The sequence below is a fragment of the Rhipicephalus sanguineus genome, chromosome 1 (genome assembly GCF_013339695.2).
Source record: "Rhipicephalus sanguineus isolate Rsan-2018 chromosome 1, BIME_Rsan_1.4, whole genome shotgun sequence".
NCBI lineage: Eukaryota > Metazoa > Arthropoda > Arachnida > Ixodida > Ixodidae > Rhipicephalus > Rhipicephalus sanguineus.
The window spans coordinates 320,647,454-320,673,518 of NC_051176.1; the positions used below are offsets into that span (position 1 = coordinate 320,647,454).

General features: G+C 46.2%; 2 protein-coding genes across 2 annotated transcripts in view; both read left to right on the plus strand.

Moving 5' to 3' along the window:
- Positions 1–286: 286 nt before the first annotated feature.
- On the plus strand, positions 287–2,861 carry LOC125757598 (uncharacterized). The gene is made up of 13 exons (XM_049413196.1): positions 287–320; positions 485–595; positions 666–737; positions 800–877; positions 948–1,019; positions 1,082–1,159; positions 1,230–1,301; positions 1,364–1,441; positions 1,512–1,583; positions 1,646–1,723; positions 2,076–2,147; positions 2,208–2,285; positions 2,667–2,861. The coding sequence occupies exons 1-13, from the start codon at positions 287–289 to the stop codon at positions 2,780–2,782; spliced, it is 1,011 nt and encodes a 336-aa protein (XP_049269153.1). The 3' UTR covers positions 2,783–2,861.
- Positions 2,862–9,840: 6,979 nt separating this feature from the next.
- Positions 9,841–26,065, plus strand: part of LOC119379489 (poly [ADP-ribose] polymerase tankyrase-2) — a 536,202-nt gene continuing 519,977 nt past the window's right edge. Inside the window, exon 1 of the mRNA XM_037648790.2 lies at positions 9,841–10,068. Coding sequence (XP_037504718.1) covers positions 9,882–10,068 — 187 coding nt within the window. The 5' untranslated portion in view covers positions 9,841–9,881. The remainder of the gene's footprint in view (positions 10,069–26,065) is intronic.

Here is a 26,065-nt window from a genome sequence, read left to right on the forward strand (position 1 = left end):
AGCTCACCCACGAGAACTCCAAGACCCAAGATGCCACAGGGGCACATGCAGGTAAGAGACAAGAATTAATGGCGCTAGCACCTACAGTCACCCATCTTGTTTAACACTCAGACAATGAGCACACCTCTTTCATCTGCTTCAACTGCGAGTGCGTCCCCACAAAAGCATCTGCAGGTAAGCCACAGGGAATGCAAATGGTCAGTTCTCCATGTGAACAGTGCACCCTTTCTCTCAGATGACGCCTATGCAACAGCATGCCAGCACCCCTGGGAAGACGCCGCGTGTCATGGCACAGCACAGACACATCGTGCAGGTAAGAGGCAAGAAGCAAGGGCACTGGTGCCTACAGTCACCTATCTTTGTTATTGTGTTCTGACATTTAGGCAACGAGCACACTTCGGTCAGCTACGCCGGTAGCAAGTGTGCCAACAAAATCCCCAAGGAAGCACTTGAGGGTGAGCCAATGAGAGTTAAATACGGCCAGTTCTCCATGTGAGCAGTGTACCCTTTCTCTCAGATGACGCCTATGCAACAGCATGCCAGCACCCCTGGGAAGACGCCACGTGTGATGGCACAGCACAGACACATCGTGCAGGTAAGAGGCAAGAAGCAAGGGCACTGGTGCCTACAGTCACCTATCTTTGTTACTGTGTTCTGACATTTAGGCAACGAGCACACCTCGGTCAGCTACGCCGGTAGCAAGTGTGCCAACAAAATCCCCAAGGAAGCGCTTGAGGGTGAGCCAATGAGAGTTAAATACGGCCAATTCTCCATGTGAGCAGTGTACCCTTTCTCTCAGATGACGCCTATGCAACAGCATGCCAGCACCCCTGGAAAGACGCCGCGTGTCATGGCACAGCACAGGCACATCGAGCAGGTAAGAGGCAAGAAGCAAGGGCACTGGTGCCTACAGTCACCTATCTTTGTTATTGTGTTCTGACATTTAGGCAACGAGCACACCTCGGTCAGCTACACCGGTAGCAAGTGTGCCAACAAAATCCCCAAGGAAGCGCTTGAGGGTGAGCCAATGAGAGTTAAATACGGCCAGTTCTCCATGTGAGCAGTGTACCCTTTCTCTCAGATGACGCCTATGCAACAGCATGCCAGCACCCCTGGGAAGACGCCACGTGTGATGGCACAGCACAGGCACATCGAGCAGGTAAGAGGCAAGAAGCAAGGGCACTGGTGCCTACAGTCACCTATCTTTGTTACTGTGTTCTGACATTTAGGCAACGAGCACACCTCGGTCAGCTACACCGGTAGCAAGTGTGCCAACAAAATCCCCAAGGAAGCGCTTGAGGGTGAGCCAATGAGAGTTAAATACGGCCAGTTCTCCATGTGAGCAGTGTACCCTTTCTCTCAGATGACGCCTATGCAACAGCATGCCAGCACCCCTGGGAAGACGCCACGTGTGATGGCACAGCACAGGCACATCGAGCAGGTAAGAGGCAAGAAGCAAGGGCACTAGTGCCTACAGTCACCTATCTTTGTTACTGTGTTCTGACATTTAGGCAACGAGCACACCTCGGTCAGCTACACCGGTAGCAAGTGTGCCAACAAAATCCCCAAGGAAGCGCTTGAGGGTGAGCCAATGAGAGTTAAATACGGCCAGTTCTCCATGTGAGCAGTGTACCCTTTCTCTCAGATGACGCCTATGCAACAGCATGCCAGCACCACTGGGAAGACGCCGCGTGTCATGGCACAGCACAGACACATCGTGCAGGTAAGAGGCAAGAAGCAAGGGCACTGGTGCCTACAGTCACCTATCTTTGTTATTGTGTTCTGACATTTAGGCAACGAGCACACCTCGGTCAGCTACACCGGAAGCAAGTGTGCCAATAAAATCCCCGAGGAGGCGCTTGAGGGTGAGCCAATGAGAGTTAAATACGGCCAGTTCTCCATGTGAGCAGTGTACCCTTTCTCTCAGATGACGCCTATGCAACAGCATGCCAGCACCACTGGGAAGACGCCGCGTGTCATGGCACAGCACAGACACATCGTGCAGGTAAGAGGCAAGAAGCAAGGGCACTGGTGCCTACAGTCACCTATCTTTGTTATTGTGTTCTGACATTTAGGCAACGAGCACACCTCGGTCAGCTACACCGGAAGCAAGTGTGCCAATAAAATCCCCGAGGAGGCGCTTGAGGGTGAGCCAATGAGTTAAATATGACCAGTTCTCCATGTGAACAGTGCACCCTTTCTCTCAGATGACGCCTATGCAACAACATGCCAGCTCCCCTGGGAAGACGCCGCGAGTCATGGCACAGCACAGGCACATCGCACAGGTAAGAGGCAAGAAGCAAGGGCACTGGTGCATAGAGTCTGCTTCTTTTTATATTTTCAAATGTCTTATTAAACTACTGTCATATGTCTTAAGAGGAAGAGGACTACTGCGAACTTCTTCCTCAATGCAAACGCCCCTACCTCAGATAGAGGAGCCTGCAGATAAGCTATCATTAAATATGCTGAAGCTTTACGCAAGATGCTCCACACTCTCATATGTGTTCTGCAGTATTGCAATATGCATTGTTTAAATGTGCGGCAACAGCTTAGCTTTTAGTATTATCTGTAGTAACAGCACATTGTGGAATATCCCATACGTTGTACTACGTTGTATACCATTTGTTTCAACAATATAAATACTGGTCAAATTATTTTTCTCACAGGCAGCAAGGTCTCCCCAGCACCCGAGACAGTCTCACGATCACAAGTATGTCGCCTTGAGGTCTCCAAGAACAGTGTTCCTGGACACAAGCAAGAGACTGTCGAAGACAAAAAATAGACTGAAACAGACAAAACATCAGCTTAAAAAGAAAAGAGAGAAAGTGTCTACCCTCAAAGGACTTATTGCCGAGATCAAAAAGAAGCAGCTGCTTTCTTCAGAAGGGGAGCTGGTATTGGAATCGTTTGGCGAGCTACCGAAGGAGCTAATTAAGAACTGGAGTACCAATACCAGTCGTGCTCGTAGTAGAAGACGCTACAGCGAAGAGCTTCGCAAGTTTGCAGTAACACTGTATTATCATTCACCCAGTGCATATAACTACGTTTCGAGCATATTCTGCTTGCCCAGCAAACAGACCATTCGTACCTGGCTAAAAGTCATCGATGCTTGGCCGGGGTTCACACATGAAGCTCTTGAGCACTTAAAAGAATCCTTCAAAGAAAAGAGTGCAAGGGAGAAACTGTGCTGTCTGATGTTAGACGGCATGAGCATCAGGAAAAAATGCGATGTTGACACTGCAAGTGGCCGACTGATTGGCTATGTCGATTTGGGCAATGGGCAGACCCCAATTGAAACCGACGACACAAGCCTAGCTGGAGACGCACTTGTTTTGATGGCCGTGGGCATTGCCTCCCCATGGAAAATGCCATTCGGTTATTTTTTGAACAATGGACTCAGTGGGGAAATGCTCATGAACATAGTCAGAGAGGCCATCGTTCAACTTACTGAATGCTCTCTTGATGTGGTTGCCATTGTATGTGATGCCCTCGCTGCAAATGTTGCAATGGCAAAGTTACTTGGATGCCGTGTCCATGAAACAAACAGCAACTCATTCAAGACAACCTTCACTCACCCTGTGGAGCCATCAAAAGAAGTGTCAATTGTTTTTGATGCAGCACATGGCCTCAAACTGCTAAGGAATCTTCTTGGTGACAAGAAAGTTCTGCAAAGCTCAAGATATGGAGTAAGCATGTTAACTTTGGTGAACTTTGTGCCAACTCTAAGGTATGAATTCTATTTCACAGAAAATTGAATGGAGCTATATTGAAAAGCTTCAAGATCTTCAAGAAGCCGAAGGCCTTCGAGCAGCCAACAAGCTAAGGAGGGCCCACATTGAATATTACCAGCAAATTATGAAAGTCCGGCTGGCTGCACAGACATTCAGCTGGTCAGTGAGTAAAAGCCTAGAGCTAGCACGGCAACTAAACTTGCAGCAGTTTGCGGGAAGTGAGGGAACATCAAAGTTTGTCGCTGATGTTGATCGGTAAGTCATGATGTAAATGCTATGCATATTCAATTAACAGTCTGCTTTTTCCAGATTATTTGACATGCTAAACTCCCAGAAGCCAAGAGAACTAGGGTTCAAGTCTCCGCTTCGAGCGACGACAATTCGCCACCAGAAGAAAGCTATGCTGGACCTCTCAACTAGTCTGATGTCATTACGGCTCCCATCTGGAGACTTGGTCTGTGCATCTGGGAGACGTATGTCAGTAATCAGCTTGGCGTTCACTCTGAAAAGTGTAGCTGAACTGGCAGAGAGACTTTTCACGTCAGCACTATGCAGGTAAGGCTACAACCGCCACTTTCCCTTTAATTAGATAATTGATCAGTGCACAATTATATGTAGGGTAGGAACTTATATGTAAGATATGTGCTTTATAAATGCAGCAAGAATAAAGTTAAAGCATAAGTGACTAAGTTTGAGTGCTCCAGTTTGTGTACTTGATCATGCCATAACTATAATTGTACTACAGATGCAATGTTCCAATTCAAGCAGTTCATTCATAGTGCTCTGTTCGCTTCTTAAATTTTATATGCTCACCGCCATTAGTAAAGGAATTGTAGGATGTGTACCGTATTGCAATCTTTTTATCTGTGCAGCCCTTCACCATAAGTTTTGTTGCCTAATATCAATGGGATGAGCTGTTTGGAACAATTGTATTGTACTGTGCAATACATATTGCGCCTCTATCAGTTTCTCAAGCGTGTTATGTAAACCTAGCTCTAGGAGCCTCTCTGCACTTGTGCATTGCACGAGTCCTAGCGCTTGTTTGTAGATTGAGACGAAGTTATTTTCAATCTGTAAAAAATATATTTCATTCTCTTTGTTACAGCTACATTTGCACGTACCGCCTCAGCCAAGATCACCTCGAAATGTTTTTCAGTTGTGTGCGCCACCGTGGAGGTTGGAACAATAACCCTTCAGCAATGCAGTTTCGGTACGCTTACCGCAGCCTGCTCATTCATGCTGATGTAGCACCTGTGAAAACAGGAAATGTTGCCCCGAACCTCGAAGGTCTTGTGACACTGCCACATCAGCGAACACAAAAAAGACAAAATGAGGAAAGCGATGAGTCCCTTTCACCAGAGGCAGCTGTCCTATTTGAGGTAGCTGACCACGATTATGGAAACCTCAGTTATGGCCTCACCAATTTCAGTAGTGAGGTCGTACAATACATTGGAGGCTTCATTGTTAGAACTGTGGCTAAGCACGTGACATGCTCCTCTTGCACTGACATGCTAGTCAAGGACAACATCACTAGCGTTCTGATTTTCATCAGGAATAATGGGGGACTTATCATGCCATCTGCACTTGTGCACCATGTCCTTCACACAGCTGAGCATGTCTTTCGGAATAATTTATCGCATGTTCAAAAAGTGACAGTACAGCAGCTAGTTCTATTATCTTTCCGTCAGTTTTGTGAGAGGCATGAAAGGAGCTTATCAGACCAGCCGCACTATAGGGAAAACCCTGAGCATGTGATTTCGTTAATCAAGTTCATGCTAAGAACATACTGTGTACTTCGCCTGCGAGAGCAAGCAAAAAGGGTGACGGAACACATGAGGGGTACTTATGTCCGAGCACTCCTCACAAAGCAAATCCTGTTCAAACACCAGTAGATAAACTTTTCAGATTACTAGTGCTAACTTTAATACAGCTATACCAAGTGGGCAGACACTTCCATGCGTAGTAGTTGTATTGTGGGAACATGCTTCCTGAAATTACTTTTCTCTAAATGAAAAAAAAAAAACATGAAAAACCACGTTCCTTCTCTATCGGTCCACTAAGCGTTCCTTCCCCCTTACTGCCGCAGAGAGCAACTTACTGACGAAGAAATCGTCTTGCCAAAGTGCTGGTTTGTGAAACAAGCTTTTTTCGATGATAGGTCTCCATTCTGCTGTGAACCTCAGTTTAGTGTTATATGTGATAATTTAATGTCTGCACTTCATTCTCTACTTCTTGTTGTAGTGTGCATCACAGCATGCACATCATGCACCGTTCCTGAGTGTTCCAGTAAGGCTTCTGCGGCTACTGCATTCCAGTAGCCACACAAGCCTTAGACAATTACGCTCTTGACAGTGGAAGATGTGAATATGTGTCGACTATTGGCTGGCTATCATAATGTATATGCAACGAACGTGTGATAAAATGCAAATGCTAAGTTTTAATTCAATGTGCGTTTACGAAATGCCTTGAAGCTCAGACGTCTTACCTCTAAAAGGAGAAAAGAAGAAGCTGCAGTGTTTGCAAGGTGAAAAGTAGTGCAGTTGTTGCAAACAAGTGTACGAAATGTGCCATTTTTAAAGTTTTAACGCATGTTCTGTGATTACACTGTACCTGATTTTACATACTATGTGTGCTTTGTGCATGTAGGTTTACCACTTTCAAGGTGTTTTTTTTTTAATATAGGGGGCACTGACACATGACACTGCTCCTATTCATAAAGTTCTTGTTATACTAGATCACCTTGTTGTTGCATCTGAAAATATTGTGCCAACTTGGTCAATACTCGTATAGTGATCAACTAGGGCAGGGAATCGTGAAATAAATGAAGAAACATTACGAAACAATCCTTTTTATACAATGACTAGCTTTGATGCTGTTTCTGTTGAACTTTTTAAATGTCTCTTACTTTTCCAGTGACATGTCATCTGTAACAAATTGCTAGTATCATTCCATACATTCCAGTACATTTCAGCATAATGCTGTATAGTGCATGTTGCTGATTATTTGTTCTATTTCTGATGTGATATCTTTCATATGAACATACGATGAGTACCCTTTAATATTATGCTTAGTGTTGATGTGGTGCAAACTTTGTATATTGCAGTACAATACACAATGTAATAGATATGATAGTGGCCAGCAGGCATACACCATGTGTTATGTTGATATCAGCAGATTCCTCCTGTATACGTGAACTGATAACTGAGTTTTACTAAAGCTTCTGTGCAGGTAAACCAACTCTGACGGCAAGTTGGACATATGTTCAATAAACAGCTCTTGTTGGTAATGTTATGACATACAGGCCCATCCAATCTTGAAGCTGAATGCGGCTAGGAGTGACAGCGCTCTGTGGAGTGCCAGTGTATCTGGTGCAGCCACACAGTGAAACCACGCGACGCAGGCACACGGGAGCGTGCCGCTCTTGCTGTACTACAGCAGAGCAAGAGTGGCGCATTCCTGCACTGCAATAGACAATGCAAAGTATCTCTTGTGGGTTCTTATGTGCCTGCACTGCTTTGGTTCTATGCATGGCCGTGCCAGATGGGAGTGGCGCTCCGCGGAGCGTGGCCCCACCGAGCCATGTTCACCCTAACAGTGGACGAGCCTGTACATACACAAAGTTATTTGCAGGATTATATAGCAGATTTCGCACTTTCTGTCTGTATTGTTCACCTTTACGTATATGTTGAATGGCCCTCAATGACAGTTTAGGTTGTTGCTTTTCCATAAATGCAGAAATTCACAATGACAAGGAGACAAGTATGACTACAACATACAGCCGCATATATCCTACTTTTCTTAATCGTACTTTCTCAGTTTATGACTTTGTTATGCTACTTTGTGTGTGTAATAAGGGATGAAACTGATGAAATTCACATGCGTAAACAGGTTTTGCATCTATGGCAAATAAATAACGACGTTTCACAGTTCTCAGAGCTCCATTATGAAAATAAAACAATGTGACCATGCTGTATCTACTGCCATAATTTGTGTGACAGTTTACTCAGTTACAGTTTACTGTGTGATAGTCCAGTGTTTCAACAAGCAAACTCGTCATGGAAAGAGATTGCATTGAGGGGGAGGAAAGAAAAGGATTAGTGTGATCAAACTAAACACATAAAATATACAACGGTCCTCTGGTTCCCTCTACTTAAAATGTCACAAGGTGTGTTACTGATGTCACATATATAAGCAATTTAGTTTGCAGCTAAGTGCGACCGTTATCGAAATGTTCACCTGTTTAGTTTACCTTCAACGCACATTAAAGAAGTTGAGGGATTATAAGATAAGCGTAGAAAAAGGAAACAAGGTTTAATGCGTTAACATGAGAATAAAAAAAGCAGGGCCAACAAGTAACACACAGATTAAGCAATTGAAAATACAATAGAAAACATGTCGTATGAGTAATAATAAAAAAGAATACAGAATAACACGCAGTTTACTCAAAAATACGGGAAGGTTGAGTCAGCATATTGCATGTGAATAGGCCAGAATTAGATAATGGTGAAGTTCTGAAAATTACTGGACGTGCCTGATACTTTTGTATACAGAACCTGGAAGCTAGTTCCCACACATTTTGCAGCCTTAAATAAAAATGAGAGTTTGAAACCATGCATGTTGCTTCTGGATGCTGACCTCTGAGGACGACTGACATGCAGGTATAAATGGCACGGGATCGACGGATTTAGAGGGAACAAATATATGGATTAATATACCTGTGGCAAACGCACCTGTGAGAACGTTTCCTGCGAAATGGTGAGTGAAGAAAAGCTGCAGTGATGTCTTCATAGAAGTCGCAGGGTTTTCGCAGTTGTACACAAGATGAAGCATTCAGGGCGGTTTCGATGTGTGGGCTTCCTTCCGCAGCTTGAGCAAAGGAATCAATTGAAAAGTTGATGCTGATCGGGCTCGACCACGACCGATAGTCTACAATGTCACGCCCAAGCAGTCGTAAAACTGGCGACGTCGGAGTCCTCGACATCGGTGAGAGCAGAGCGCGTCCATGGTATTTAGTCTTATAATCTTTGGGTGAACCTGCGTGCGCAAAAAACCACACCCTCCTTTCGTTTTGGTTCTTATAAATCAGCCGCAATAGCCCCTGCCCCCAGTGGAGTGCCCCTGTATCTGGTCATCGCAGCACTCACTGTACGGAGTTTCGTCCTCGGCATCTGAGACGCGGCTTCCGTGGCCTACGAATAAGCTACACGTGAAGCTAGAGGCTGAGAGACACTTGCAACAGCGAACAGGTAAGCCTTGGCGACTATAGATTATCGCTATTGCATTACCGCTCAAAAATTACATACCGCCAAATATCTTCACACATTGATTCCTCGGCATCATAACTGTCATAACTGCCAGCTGCACGGGCAACACTACACGTTTAACACATGGCTTCACGCATCAAAACACAGCGGATGTTTCCTGACACAGCGCCATAGAACACGACAGCGCGCAGAAGGCAGAAGCAGAAGCGGCAGAAGTGGCTGGCTCACGTTGGCAGATTAAAACTGATAACTACCGTCAAATATAGCGAGCGTCTCAGGATCTGGCAACGTTTGTTTGTTCCATCATGGCGGAATACATGCGGTTATAGGTTGCAATGCATGGGCCCTATGGGGAGCTTTTCCTCTAGAGTCAGTATATTAACTCTATGTTCCACTGCCCCCTTCTAGTACACTGTAGTTACGCACGATATGAAAACATCAAATCACAATAAGTCAAATTTCTGAAAAACTAATTTCCAAAAATGATTGGGAAGCGAAATTCGCCCGCCACGGTGCCAGTGCGCCTCAGCCGAAGATCATGTGTTGTGAGACTGTGAGACATTCGTAACACCAACGGCCAGTGCAACAATGACGTCACAGGCGAGTGTTTCTTCAGTTATTGAACGCATCAGATTCTACGTCACCAAACGCGATACTATCGACACTAGGCTAACACTAAGAAAAAAAAGAGTAAAGGTTTTTTTTTTTTTTTGTCGAGCTTGGTGGCACACTTGGTGGCATCCAACTATATTCTAGGGACCGTAACATGGACCGTAATCCAACTCGAGCGCTGGTTCCCTGATACTACTGATACTGAAAACCAGGTGTCGCTAACTTTGAAAACGAAACCAGAGTGCTCCTCTCGGTGAGCGGACACACATAATGGATGATGGCAACCCGACGGGCCCATCTACCAATATCTCTCGACGCACCTACGGCAGACACTGGTCGTGAGCTCTTTGAAGGCTGCAGAAACGGTGATGTGACCCGTGTGAAGAAGCTGGTTACGCCACACAATGTCAACTCGAGGGATACGACAGGAAGGAAGTCGACCCCTCTTCACTTTGCTGCTGGTAGGCCTAATGTTCTGCTGCTCGCCAGCATTTGTCACTCGGGCAGTTTGAACTTGCTCAGGTCACCGCAGATTAACACGCACTGCGCCGCTGCACGGTCGTTGTGAAGTACTTGCAAGTGTACGCATTTCGAAGGCGCGCTGGTGAACATCGAAACTTCCGCTTGACAGGGTTGTAATCTAATTTTATGCGACATACTTTACTGGCAGCAGATCTACTATAATCTCTGTTTGTTTTTGCGGTGCTGTCGGATGTGTTATGTCGCGCGTTGCTTTCGTTCACAGCCTGACCTCGCGGTTCTGCCGTAAGAGAGAGTTTTGATGCTTGTCTTTACTGTTCGAAAATGCCAGACTTATTCGGCATGATGATGTGAAACCAACTCGCCCATCATTTTATTTTGCTGTTTCGACTTCGTTTAGTCTAAACAAAGCGCTAGAAAGCGACCGGCACTAGTCGCTTTCTTGTGCATCTTTCAGAAAAGTTAATGTGGGCTGCGAATTAGGCTACTTGAATGTGGTTCATAGTGTAACACAGCGCAAACACATGTACAAAAGAAGGAACACTTTCTTCTATTATCCGTGCATTTGCGCTGGTTTATACTGTTACAAAACGGAATCAGTGTGCTGTATGTTGGGATTTTGATGGAATCGCATGACTAGTGAAGAGGTAGGTCAGCGTATTGTTTAACGCCTTTTCAAAGGTGACATTCGTACCGTGAATAGACTGGCACTACCACGTAGAGCAGTAGTAATGTTTATTTACACAAGCGTCTGGACCCTCCGGTTGACGTGCTAGGCTAGACAAAAGGACTCTCTGCCAGCCGACCATCGAAAGGCGCAAGAGGAGAAAAACAGAAGGGCTTTTTGTGAGGAAAGTACCTCGCTGGTGGAGAGGCTGACCATCGCTATGTACAGCATTCCTATTGAACCTCTTTAGCAGTGCGTTGTGCAAGACCATAGCCTTACTGTGTACTATGGTGCTGTTAAACCATATGTAATCTGTGCCACATGTGCACGGAAAGTGGCATTAACTTCCTATGGCCATTCGCATGGTGCCACATGGGCTAACGTAACGTTCAGTAGCGTAGCCAGAAATTTTTTTCGGGGTGGGGTGGAAGGGGGGTTGGGGGTTTCAGCCATACTTTAAGCATGTTTGTGCGTGCGCTTGTATGTGAATATATATACACGCGTGAATATATATACACATGCAAAATGGAGGGGGGTTTGACCCCCCCCCCCACCTTGGCTACACCAGTGGTAACATCATTTGCCTTAATGCTATCTGTTACTTAATGCGTCTGCCAGAACTCATTCAACTGTGAAATGCATACTCTCGACGCCATAGCTTGTGCAGTGCAGTATACATGAAAAATATGAAATGGTGTTTATAACGTAAAAAAAAAAAAAATATGCATGACTTTTAACAAATCTCATTATACTTAGTTGCACTTAGCAAAGTTCAAGCAATGGCTTTGACATGTCAGGTGCCATGTGTGCCATGTCAACAGGTGAAATGCCAGTAAATTTGGATACGTGGCAGCTCTGCCTTAAAAAAATGTCATTCAGGAACTTAAAGGGGCCCTGCAACACTTTTCGAACATGATCAGAAAATGCTGCTGATTGGTAGTGTAGGCTCCTGCAAACATGTGAACCAAACATTATAGCGCAGTACGTGGCATGAAATTTACAATTAAATTTTTCAAGTCAGCTAGGAATTTCTCACTCTTCTTGCAACTAATAATGCCATATACCCAAAATCAGTTGCATCATATATCGTAAAGCGCACGGACATGGCCATTGGCTGATTTGAGTATTGTGAGCATCACAGCAGCTGTGACCACCGCATTGGGACATACGCATGCAGTGCTAGAATTACACCAGTGTGATTGTGAGAGTGAGCCACGTGTTCCGAGAAAACAAGACAAATGCTCAAGGTCATGACGCGCACCGACAAATGGACGTAGCTGGGTCTCTGGCTGCAACTGAAATGTTTTGAATCACCTTTTGGGCTTGCTGAAAAAACATGCAGTGGAAAGCTTCTGTGAACAGCTGAGCCAATTCTTGCAGTCGTGTGTGGCGAGGAATGTTTAAAAGCGGGGCTGCCACTTTCTCAAACGCCTCATACAGAAGCCCGTCCTCGCTCTTTGGTGTGCCAGCTGTATGCCGTCATACAGCAGATTGCTGCTGTTGGCTGATAGCTGACGCAAACCAAGATCAGATGCGTTTCTTGCCAGTGCCGTGCTCTAAGTGTGCTAAAATGACACAGTAGGAGCACTAGCACGCAGAAGAATATCACCTCCCGGGAGAGAGTGATCTCGTTTCATGACGGCGCGCCCAAGCTTCTTTTCCCCGTTATACCTCCCCTTGTAGCTTCCAGTGCGCTTGTCGGCACGAAAGAATATAGAAAGCGTGGGCGACAAGTTCCTGTAACTCTGCTCATTCCTGACGGACCTGAAAAAGTTTTGTGGCGATTGATTCGTGAGGCAATAATACTGAGTTCATTCGATGATTACTTGGTAAAGTGGTTCAGGACACCTTTAAAAGCGCTAGCGGGATAAAGTGGTCACATATTGATGCTTCACATTGTTAGAAAGATTTGAAAACATTTGGTTAAGATGGGTCGGAATGCAGCTGTTCCCTATACCTTGTTGTGATCCTTATTAAAGGTAGCGTCTCTCCTGATCCTTATTGAAGATAGCGCCTCTTGTAGCCTGAGCTGCTTTGGGGTGTTTAACAAAGTAAACCAACAAACTGAAGGTAGTGCCAGGTGAATGTGCAACCACTTTAACTATTTCTTGTCATTTTTGTTGTTTTGTACTGCATGGTTAAACCAAATGTAATTTGGAATTGAGTGGTACAAAAGGCATTTGAAATAATTACTAGTAATTAGAAAATTCTAGCTTACATTTTTTGTAAAGAACGATTGGCATTCTCAGAAACTGCTTGAACAACACCATGTTTACACAGTTATTGTGATTATGTGCTGAGAAAATCAGGATAGCCTCATAAATTGAGCATTGAAAACGTCAATGAAATACTTTGCAACAATTTTAGGTATTTGAGGACATATCAAGCAATTAATATCGCCATTTTAACAATTTTTTCTCTAGATGTGATTCATTGGGTCCCTAATCTGGTGCCATGATCATTTTGTAATGCCATACGATGTGTATGCGGCTATCATGACGCGAAACTGTCATGTGTATAGCAGAATGTGAGGCCAGAATGCCAGCTTATACCCCTGTCACACTGGACGTTTTAATGTCATTCGAATGGAATGACATTCGCATCTAATGACATTATGCGGCTGCTACACAGTGATGTTTAATGTCATTAGAATGGAATGCATTAAGAAATCGAATGAGTTCGAAAAACTCATTCGCCGTCGCAGCCGAACCGAATGTATACTCTCTACCCCAGAGACTGCTTAAAATGTGGCATTCAGCGTTCCCAATTTGACAAGCATTCATACGAACTCGCTATTAATGTTGCGTTGTTTGAGGCATCTCTCATTTTAACGAGAACAGGTGTACGCAAGGCTGCTGCAAAATCTTTTCTCTCCCACTCAATGACGTCTGGCCGCCGGCGCTGTCGGTCGTAGTGTAAACAAACAGACGCCTGTGTGTGTGCACGTGTATCTGCAGCGATGGCATCAGCTCCACGAGCGCACTGGATCCAGGCGGAGGCGTTTGCTCTCATAAGGCTATGGGAAGAGAATTTTGCGGAGTTCCTTTGCAAACTGCTTTCCCGCATGGGCGCATGTGAGACTGCGTTTTGAAAGCGAATAAACGTGGAACGCTCTGGGTTTCTGAGTGTGTGCTGTCGCACCGCAAACTGCCACGGGTGCCTCTGTCACTTCGCGTTGGGGAAAGCTTCAATAGATGCAGCACATCTTTTTTTTTTTTTTTTTTCGTCACGCCGCGCATGCCTTAGGCGAACGCACTCCGCCTTGTTTCACATTCATACCCAACAGGCTGCGTCTTGATTCTTCTTCTATCTGAAGATCAATGAGTCTCTTCGACTGTCTTATGCGCTTTTCTCGCAACGCGAAGTACAAAGCAACTAAATGCTTTATTTGCTAAAGCTTAGCGTCGTTGTTCAGCGGCACTGCCGTGTCAGCCATGTTGCTTGTGTTCATGTTGCTACTGGCTAAGCGTCGTCTTGGCTTATTGTGGCCAGATATTATGCGATAGAAGATGTTAACCGTTTATTTTTTGTGAAGCGACTTCCCACATGTATTTAAAATAAATAACTTCACTTTTCTACAACACTAGATGACCTTCCTCAACTTTCCCGGCCATTTTTTGTCTGAATTATCGACATTGGTATCATGAACGAATGACATTACTTTTTCCTGTGTAGCACCATCACGGATCGAATGGCATTCGTTGCACCGAATGACATTCGAACCTAATGACATTAACACCTCCAGTGTGACAGGGGTATTACTCGTGTTCTCCAGTTTGGCTGGGATAAGTGAGCAGCTTTTGTGGGCTGGCTTTGTCTTGTGCCAGCTTGACCCATGGATCTGGACCTAAATCCAGATCGTGCATTTTGAAGGCCTTTTAATTGAGCTCAATATGAAGCGGTGTCCGCCAAGGCGTCCAGCTCACGAAACATGTAGGAGAAGGGGCATGCTGGTCTTGAAAGCAGCAAGTTGCCGTGGGGAATGACATGATAGGGAACAGCACAAGTTATACCCCGGTCACACTGACAAATTTAGCGTAATTTTGAGCGAGTGCACTTACGTCACCAGAATGTCGCTTTGGCAGCACGCTGCTACACGAGAAAGGGAAGTGTACTTTGGAAATGATGGTAATTGCAATAGGTGCTTAAAGGGATGCTGAAGTGGTTTTACAATTCAGTAAAACTTTGTGGTTAACAAGGACCAACATTATTGTCGACGATGGCGTAATTTTTTTCGCTGTTGTGGCAGCAGGAGCTTTAAAATACGCGAAAGAAAAGTTCGTTTTGCTCCCCCCAAGCAAGCACGCCAAAAGTGTGGGCGTGGAAATGAACTAACCGGAACTACGCCATAGTCGGTAGTTTTGGCCACGGTGGTAGAATAACAGGTGGCCCGACGCGCCGCTCCGCCAATGCACCGCGCATGTCACGGTGCTCGAGTTGCCGCCACTTTTCCACAAGGTGGCAGCAGGTATACTCTGGGCCGATATCTCCGCTCCGGCGCATTTGAAAGCAATAACGTCGAAGTCTGGGTCAGTTGGTACATGACGCTGAGGCAGAAACCAGTCAAGAAAACTCCTAACACACACAACGACTGGACTAGCAACTGTGCTTTATTAGCTGACAGCACCTCCCAGAAGAACCACGGCGCATGCGCTGATCACGTAAAACCATGAAGCCAAAACCCAAAACATGAAAAAAGCAAAAGCAGAGATTGGCCTACATGACGGCCAAGAATCTACCGCCAGAGTGACAGGAACTCGCATTCCTTCTGTAGTAATGAAATGGATATAGTGCTGACACAATCATCTCGGTGCATGTTTATATGATAAGCTTCAAGGATTTCGCGCTCCTCCTTTCCCCTAACTCTACCCAAAATCTTAACATTGGAAAGCAGCGGCACACAACCACAGATCCGGCAGTGTCGGGGAAGATTAGCCCCGCCACTGCCGTGTCACTTCTTGTCCGGCGTTTTTTTGACTGGTTTTTGCCTCAGCAGCATTTGAAAGCATGTGGCCAGCGTGCGTCGCGAGCATTTAAACTGCAATTTACATCTTTAACTTTTGAGAAAGAGATCCGCGGTGTATTTATTACACCAGAGAGGCCTTGAGCATTACTAAGAGTTGCCGTCGCTTAGAACGGACGCGCCACTAATGAAAGCATGCAACGCAACCAGCGTTGCAGCGGCGTCTCTTCCTTTCTGCTTGGTCATCTTCGATAAATGCGGAGGCGTCCGTGGGTGCCAGCGTCCGAAGAGCAAGAGCGTTCCTATGCGATGCAACCAGCGTCGCAAAGTCGCAATCAGCCTTCGAGTCATGACCACGGCCAGATCACGGTGGTCGTGATTAGGTGATCCCACTGCTTGAGATCCGCTCTGATGCGTCGTGTTTGTTGCGCTCTGTCAAACCAACGCGCGTGACCACATCAGTGTTTCCGCTCACTTTGCAAGCTGGAACCATGGCTGAACCACGGTGGCTCGATCTGTGCCGCTGATGTGGCGGCCACCATGGGACGAAAATGCTTCGCTCCAAATTGCAAATCTGGCTACAAAACGTGCAAAGAAAAGCTGTGTCTTTTCTCCACGCCGAAAGACGAAAAGCGACTGCAATTGTGGAGAAATGCAATTCCACGGAAAGACCGCCAGCTACAGTCCTCCGACATACATACGATAACGTGAAAACCAAATGCTTTTTTTTTTACTCTGCACACTCGCCGGTAGAAATTTTCACGCTTTCGAAAAAAAAAATACGCGCGCGTCTCTTGCAATCGGCACCCTGTGACAGTCATATCGGGACTGCCCGCGCCGATTAAAAAATTTTAAGCTTCATAAAGCCTGGCACTCTTACTTTTGCGGTCGAAGCTGGCAGACAGCCACTACAAGATAGTAAAAGCACAAACAACCGTTTAAAGCCACAAAGTTAGCTAGAAAAACTGGTTTTTACAGCCCAGCGAGAGCTTGCAATGCGCGCCTTGCGGCCCAAAAACTTGTTGCGAACCTAGCGGCGGCCACGAGCAACTCGAGCAGTACGGCATGGCCTCCGAGATGGAGGGCGCGCGGTGAGTTTCTCTCCGGCTGTCCCAATCGCCGCGCTCCCCAGCAAAAAAACGCACATCGCGTTGCGCGCCTGGCTACCACGAGATGGCGCACTCACTTGGGATTCCGTCGGAGACCGCGGCAGAAAGCAGAGCGCGCGGGATTACAGCGTGTGCATGTTTTTTTTTTCTGCGTACGAGCAAGCATTGCCGCCAGGATCTTCTGGAAGCACTGAAGGCAAGTATTTTTTTCTGTAACTGCATTTATTTTGGTCCAATTTACGGTGAAAAGCACGCCAACTGCTGAATTTTCCTGATATAAATTATTGTAAGGAGGTATCAATTCGTCTGTGGTAGTGTTACTTTTTTTTCATTACAGTCCGTTTTGTCTCGGCGCGAAATATCTTGATTTGAGAAATATACAGGGGCGTTATAGCATTCCTCCTTTCTGGAGACGTGTATGGGTGAAAACTGGGCTAATTTTCGTCGTTGAATCATATTGCCCTCCTATCGTGACACATCGTTTTACTATTTATGAGTTGGTCAACCGAAGCACGGTTACGCTCTAGATAACTGAGTGTCCTGGTGATGTCACTGAAGTAAGATGATAAGTAATTTTGCCGGAATATTGTTGAAGGCTTCGATTAGCCGACCTATATTTACTCCACACGTCGTTCACAGTGAAAGTGTCAGAGTTGTCATCGCCTCCTTTTTCGTCATACAGATTTTGCTTACATTTTGGTAGCACAATGGCAATATCAGTATCGTGTTCATTTACTGTGCTCTCGACTGCATCCAAATCAATCGATCGTAAATGAACATAATGCGCCTGTAACCAGTCCGTGGTCGACGCAGAACCGGCGACTTTCAGTCTAGACCACGGTCTAGATGTATGGCGATCGCCTGCAACCTCCTCCCTGTCTCCTGCGGAGCGACGGGAGGTAGTTCGAAAGGGAAACTGGGGAAGCGTTGTGGGCGAGTGCGAAGCATTGTGCGCTATGCGAGCGCAGCTTTCGCGCCAGATCTCATGGCGCCGGCGACATCGCGAGGAGAGAGCATGACGACTGCTGATGCCGAGTACCGAGTTTGGTCGGCTCAGTTAGCGTTCCCCTCCGGAGAGGGGAGGGGGGGGGGGGAGGGTGCGTGCGCTCGACCTTATTTCTTTGTAACGCGCTCATGCTGCGGTGTTTGTGCGGTTTTTTATCTTGCGTGCTTGTGTCGCTGGCGTTCTGCGTAAAGAAGACAAAATTTTGGCGTGGAAGTGGAAATGAATGTTTGATTAAACAGCTGTGATTTATTAATTGAAGTTGCAGACTACTTGCGGCTATATAACTGAAACTCTGTCAGTGCTGTATTTTTGTTGTTGTGGTTAGAGAAAATGCTGTGAGGTCCTGTGTCTTCTCTTTAATTTCAGGAATATGACCTACTGCTGCGTACCCTTCTGCAAGTAAAGGCCACAATCTGCCACTTCACTCTGTGTGGATAATGCTTCCTTTATGCCGATGTCACTTCTTCACTTCTTTACGCTGCTGCGACGGCATTCACCTGTTATACAATGCCTGTAAAGCATTCCGTATAGAAGGAAGTGCCTGCAAGTTGTTAATAAAGGAAATATAAACAGAGTGTTCCTAATGAAAAATTTGAGTGCTGCTGTACGTATGTTTTCATTTCGCTGGATGTTGTTACACCGAAGGAAAAAATGCACAGAGGAAGCAAGCACCGATACCTGCTTTTTGCGATACTGCTTCCAAACGGACTGCTTCCGTCGCAGGCCTTAAATCTAGCTTACAACATTATCAACATATCTATTGTGGGCTCGGGGCCAGTGGTCGACCGAAGTCCTCAAAGAACACGTAGGGGACAAGAAAAACTCGCTTAATTTACGAAGGCCCGGCAACGACTGATCGGTCTTTAGCGGCAGGGCTAGTGTGAGCCCGGGGCGTCATCACGCCAAGCCTCATCATCGTTTTTTTTTTCTTCTCCTTCGCTAGCGCCCCCATACTATACAGCCCGCAAATTTCGAAGTATAGTAAGTTTCTAGCACATGCGGATCTCTTGCAGAAACATCGCTTTTCTAACAGCTCTAATAAAGGCGGCGCAAATCTACAGCAAAAAAAAAAAAACCCATTTGAGAATCGATAGGCCCCGGCATTGACTTGGCCTCTCGTACACCTTGACCAGACATTTCCAAATCAGCGTGAGGTTAATAAAAGTGCAAAACCATTTTTTTCCTCGCCACATGCAAGCTGCGCCAACAGCACGGCAGCTTTTCCGATCCCAAGTAAGTGCGCCGCGGTGCGGAGAAAAGAGCACGCCACGCCCACCTCGGGAAATACGCTCTCTCCGTGCGATTGGGACGGCCGGAGAAAAACCCGCCGCGCGCCCGCCATCTCGGAGGCCATGAGTACGGCGACGCGCTCGCGGCGCTCGATGGGCCACCTGTTTTATTCTACCACCGTGGTTTTGGCGGAGCCGTGGCGTCCGTGACTACTACTGGCTGCGCGCGTTGGTGGAACTGATCGCGAAGGCCATGCTTTTACAGAGCTGATGGCGCCGATGACGCGGCACACGGAAGTTGACGTCACCGCCTTCGCTCAGCAGTTCAAAAAGCCCTGCAGCTGCAGCGGCTCTTTTTTTGCCAAGAAATGCCATTTGCGTTCACTTCTGTGAACTCTTACATTGGTTTTCGAATTCAGCAAGGATCAAACTATGATTACACATTCCAAAGTCATTTTTTTAAAAAGTGCTTCAGCTTCCCTTTAAGTAGCACAGCATATATTTGTTATTTCAGGCAATGGTTATAGAGTAATAATGTGTTGCAACTATAAGCAGCCCTTAAAATAAACCTTACCTACAAACACGGCGGCTGCGGCTATTGCACGGCGTGTGCTGGGCATGCCCCTGGTGGATGTGGCTGTGAACTGCTTGAGAGCGAGAATAGCAGAGTAATTTTTTGTTCTAAAAAGACAGGGCATGCAAACACGGACACAAGAAAGAAGTCACGCCACCACAAACGCCGAGTTTTTTGTGGTACAATATGTTTTAATGCATAAGAGTATTCCTAATAACAAAAACGATAGTTAAAAAAATGCTACGAACTCTGCTTAGGAAAATACTTTATTTATTCTCGATCTACTGCTATCGAGGCTAGACACTCCGTCGCAGCGAAGTGAGTTTGGCGAACGCACTCGCCGGCAAGTGCACTTTGCAGCAGGTGTCCCTAAGTGTTCCTGTGTTACAGCGTGCGAATGGCACTAGCGGCGATGTGCACTCCTGCAAAGTGCACTTAAAGGGGTGGTGCCACCAAATTTGTGGCTTGCGCGTTCTTTGCTGTAGGCGTTTCCTATAGCTCCAGGAAGCATGATGCACGCACCAAGATGCATGTATTCTCGCTAAATAATTTATTATCGCCTTTTGATGTAGACAACTTTCGGTTTCGGTTTCTGGGCGCCGAGGTTGGGCAGTGACGTAGAAGTGTAGGAGGCGTGGTCACGTGACCACACAAGGCTGTGACGCACATAGCCAGGAAGCGATCGAAACTAGGCGAGTGATGTAGCAACCGATGCTTTGCCGGTACTACAGTGAACTAGAATGTATTCTAGTTCACTACAGCCGGTACGTACGTGGCGGAGGTCCGGAGGCCACTCACGTTAATACAGCAGATTTGGTGTGACGTCACTACAACTTTCGTTGCCTATCCTACAGATCTACGTCAGTGTTGGCGCGCTCGCGATGGGTTTCGATCGGGAGAATGGGCATTTAGGTACACTTTGGCAGTGAATTAAAATATATTCTAAACGTTTGCTGTGTCCGACCCTTCGTGTGGAATGTCCTTGCATACAGAGGAAACCAACAACAGGCTTGTATTAGCCTCGAAATTTGATGGCACCACCCCTTTAAGTTGCCCCGTGTGACAGGACTGACTTGCAGTCTTCAACAGCGCAGGAGCGGACAGAGAAGGGAACAAAGATAAGTTCTGACTTCCAGCCGAGGATTGATTAAAAAAATCCCCCTCAGGTGCCGTGTGTGGACACAGCTTGTTCTTGCGAGACTCCAAGAAAGCGCAAGATACATTGCGCATGGGGTGAATTGAACCTCCTGCATAGTCATGTGTATTAAGTTTACCTCAATGTGGTGCGCCTCAGTGCATCCAATCACTTAGTAAAGGCGCTACAATTCTCGACGGGTTGTTCGACGTGCTGCATTTCAGGACCAAAGTCAAAAGTATTATTTTTCTTTGCTCTAAATGTATATACAATCAAAAACGAATTGCACATGCATCTTAAGTGTAGGATTTGATTCTTTTATGGAAAAATGGAACATGACAGACCGCAGTACAATAGACCTTTTTCAAGCAATCCCATAGCGCCCTGCGGGCGCTCGGAGCATTATGGGAAAAGTGTGTACGCTGAGCGAGCCGGCTGTTCGCTTGCCTGCTGCTTGTTGGCGCGGTGATATCGGTAGGACCACGAAACGAAAAAAACACGTCGCCGCTTCTTGACTGTTCTTACGCCGTAAATACTGCATACATCCGGACGCATCTGCATGTATCTCTACGCATATGCGAAAGGATTAACACAGTGCAGTGTCGGTATTACCGAGCGGATATGCATTGGATGTCGCAGTTAAGCAGCATGCATATTATCGTGTGCCGATATCATCAAGATGTATTAAATATGAGCTGGAACACCGAATTCATTCAAAAAGACAGGGCCTACAAACACGGACACAATTAACCCATATATGCCCAAACTCAGAAAACATGACAAAACATTTTTTTCACAGAAAGTGTACTTCTACCCTCAAAAGAAAGCACAAGTTGTTTATTTACTGCCAGGTAAACTCAACACTGTTTTTCAAGTGAGTAAAATCAACACTGTTTTAACACTGGGCGTTAGGGGCGCTATATGCGGGTGTGGTAAGCCTTGAAACATTTCACGTGCACACCGACATTGCACTTCTTCCTCTCCATAGGCCTCCAACGCTCAAGTTTGCGCAGCGCCGTCCGCCGCCCCAGCGGAGAGAGGGGAAAGCTCCGGTAGCTTGGACGGGTCGCTCTTGCTTGGTTTTCCCATTGTGCGCGCACAGAACGTGCTCCCCGGGCTTTTATCTCGCATTTTTCACGCTATGGGTGCCGTTCCTTCATCGTACTCGAAAGCAGGCATGCAGTCCTGCTGCATTGTGAACTGTCACAAACGTTTAAAAATGAAGAACAGCCGAAAACTACCAGTCAAGTTCTACCGTTTCCAATGCAAGCAGTGCGAGGAGCAGAGGCGTCAAGAGTGGATTATGGCAGTTCGCCGCGATGCTTTCGTGGTCTTGTCACCTTGGAGCAATTTTTGTCGTACACAGTATTACGAACTGTTAACGGGGAGGAACTCGATGATCGTGCTCATTTGTAAAAGAAGTTCGTTTGTAAACCGAAGCTACAACATAGACAGCCGCTGTACGTTTCGAGATTGCGCGTTGGCTTTCCGAGTCAACCATTTGTAATGTGACAGCAGCGGAGCATGTGGGCTTAATACACCACAGTTTAAATAACGTACCGTGAGTACTAATTGTTTAATTCAGCTGATTGTGGTACATTACCCGTCCCGGCTCTCTGTTAACAGAATTAAGCTGCATGTTTGCACTGAGCGTTTATACTGGCCTTGCATGTGACACGCCGTGATTGCTTAGCAGGCTGAGGTGTTGCACTGCTAAGATCGTGGTCATGGGTTCGATTCACGCATAAGGCAGCTGCATTTCGATGGGAGTGAAATGCAGTAACACTGGCGTACTTAGATTTACGTACACGTTAAAGAACCCCAGGTGGCCGAAATTAATCCAAAGTCCCCCACCAGGCGTGCCTCGTAATAATGCCATGCGTTCGGGGCTGAATATATAGCCTCGCATGCGCGTGAGCCACGGGCAATATACAGCTGCCGCTTTGGAAACGAGCTGAAAAAAGAACCAAGGCGGCATTTAAATTTTTGATGGCTTCGCGAATTCAGATGCGCTTATCATCGGGCACAAATCTCAGCATAATCATAAACATGCACGATCCCAGTTGGTATTGTATAGTATGATGCTGACCAAGCAAGCTGTCGAAACAACCAAAGCGACATTCGAATAAGCGAACACTGCGTGATCAGGCGTCAATATTATTCGAAATGAAACACGCCTCTGCAAGAAACATGCATGGTCGAAGTGGGCATGAAATATATATGTATTTTTTGCGCGTATCATTATGCTGTCAAAGGGAGGTCTAAAAAAATCCAAGGTGACATTAAACTTGCGATCCGACGTTGTTATCATTCGATGCAAACCTCGGCAAAAGCGAAAATCCCATGAAACTGAACACTGCGCATTGCGATGCAGCCAGTGACTCAACAGGGCAGATGTAAATTTTCGCTCTTCACACTGAGCTCATAATAAATTTAAAGCCGCACGACAAACTTGGCATCCAAGCAATCGAAAAGTTATCAATAGAAAACGCACGCGAAAGCGTGGTGGATGTTTGCTGACAGCTCCGAGTAGACACGACTGCCGCAACGAATGTGCGTTTTACTGGTAACATAATTACAGAAATGTCAAGGAAATGTGCCCGTCCAGCATCGGCACGCACGTAGCGCTCGCACAAATAGCATTGTCTTTGACGACCTGCTCGGTCCTGAAAAGGTGGTCAATCAACCGCCCTCCTCTGGTGAGATTCCCACCATGAAAACGTCTTTTCCATCTCTGGGATCTTCCTAAACCTTCAGAGCAAGCGACACGTGAAGTTGCACGTGCACGGTGACCAGAAAACAGCGCGTGCAGGATGCGTGAACGTGCTGAGACAGCGCTGTCAAAAGGCAGGCGTGGGGAGAGAAGCGACCGGTTTTTGCAAGAAAGGCGGTGAAACGCGTGCGACGCAGCACCCCTTGGCCGAGCTTGGGAGGCCTATGATGTCTTTTGTACAAAGTACGCGTTTGCCCGGAGAAAACGGTCGGCATTTCACGTGCACTTCTTCCTTTCCATGGCGTCTTTCACGCAAAGCACGTGTTTGCCCGGAGAAAGCAGTCGGCACGTGGCAGCATGAAAAGCAAGCAATGTCTAGGCTTGCACACGTTGAGAATGAGGCCTGCTTAATGTGCTGTAGGTGGCGCTAGTCATCAGCTAAAGAAATAGCGATGTTAGAGTGCATCAAAGAAGCGTCCTATATGTAGGACACTGGGCATATATGGGTCAAGGAACAAGTCAAGCACCACAGATGCCAGGGGCGTAGCCAGAAATATTTTGCGGGGGGGTGGGGGTGGGGGTTCAACAATACTTTATGCATGTTCGTGCGTGCATTTGTATGTGCGTGCGTATATATGCGCAAGTAAAGTTGAAATTTTCAAGGGTGGTTTGAACCCCCTCCCCCTGGCTACGCCCCTAACAAATGCTAAAAACTGCAAAGGCGCACAACGGAGAAAAAAAGAAAGAAATGAAAACATGCCCGTGCAATAGGCGAACCTATCAATCTGGAACGTGTGGGGGTCTACATGACAGATAACTGTTAAGGCATTTGATTTCTTCTCCACCAAATAAACACGCTTGTGCTATCACTGCTATCAATATGCCATGCCTCAATCATTGAACGCGTTTCTTCATTCCTGTGCCGGTACAAAACTGCGCATTCATTGAACGTTGTCATGCACTTGTTTTCTCGGCAATGTAAAGAAAGAATAAAAGGTGAGCCTCTGGTTAGTGATCTCATATGTTCCAAGAATCTCTTAACGCAGTGGCCCGTCCGTCCTACGTGGAAGCGGCCACAGCTAAAAGGAACCTTATACACCACACCTGTACAGCAATCACTGAATTTGTTGATGTGTTTTACGACACATATGTCGGTCTGCATCTTGTCTGTTACTCTCTCATTCTTTCTCTGCACAGCGGCACAAATCTGACCTAGCCTGTGAGATACGCAATAAATATAAGGAACACTTATACAACACGTTTTTTTCCTATCGAATGCCTACAACCATGCCTGGACTTAACAAAACCGACTACTTTAAACATTCAGCGGCAGTGGCCACTGCAACGCGAGGATAACCTACATCTAAAAGATGTTGTAGATGTCGGCCATCTAATCGAATTCATGTTTATTCAACGATTACTTGCAATGTACTGATATCAGCGAGACGCATCGTATTGCCAGAGACAGTTTTTCGCTTGAGCATTTATGAACACTCTTGCACTTGCCGACTGCACTTAAACGCTATGGCCCTAAAAAGGTAATTTTGTATTGGTACGGAGCACGACTATACATATCCACAGTGTGGTCACACGTGAGGCAACACCCGAAAACACAACCGGCATTTGTAAAACATAACAATTGCTGTAAGTGTCAAGAAATGGTGATAAAAGAGTATCTTTTGTTACTTGTGGTATGAGCGGCGCGTACGCTTTCTAATCAATGTATCTTACTTCGCTAAGTGCATACTGTCTTGCGCAATCTTTAAATATTAGAGCCTGACCTTGTGCTCGGCAACAGTGTCGGTGGGCGTTGATTTCGAATGGATCCAGAATTCACGAATTGTAATGACCGCTCGTGGAATTCATCTAGGAAACCGAGTTGTGTCTTTTTGTTTTAATTTATGCCGTAGGGCATGCTGGTGCCAAAAAAAAAAATAATGATGACGCTTCGGAACCGCTGAGGTGGTCTGACATTGGCACGCGGGAACACTAGACAGATGGAAATCGTAGAGAGGCCATCGTAGTTAAACACAGAAGTTCACGACTGATTTACGCAGTAATATGTTACACCTTGTCGCATTCATTTGATCTGACAAGTGCTTGCACGGCGTAAGCGTAAAAAACACGCCAGGCCTGCGGTGAAACCGCAGCACAGTGACAGCGAAAGCTGGAAGAGCGGCGTTTCTAGAGCCCGTTAAGCTCTCTTGGGGCTACAATACAAGTACACTAGAAAGGTGCCCACTACACCATAAATAACAATATTTGTGAAGTTGGGAAACACCTACTAAGCCATTATTCTTCATTCTGCGGAGAAGCGAGGCACCAGCTACACGTCTGTAAGGCATTATGTGCACTTTGTTAACGCGACGACTGATGACGATGAAGAATTATGGCTCAGCCCTTTGTAATGGGTTGGAATCTTTAAACGGCCCACCAGTTATGTAATTTGCATTGGGTGACGCCCGGTCGCTATTTCCCCCTCCCGTCATGCTGTATAACATACGTTGACGTGGGAGAGAGACGGGGGGGGGGGGGGGGAAGAACTTTACCGAGACCCCGAGGAAATAGATCATGCGCTTATG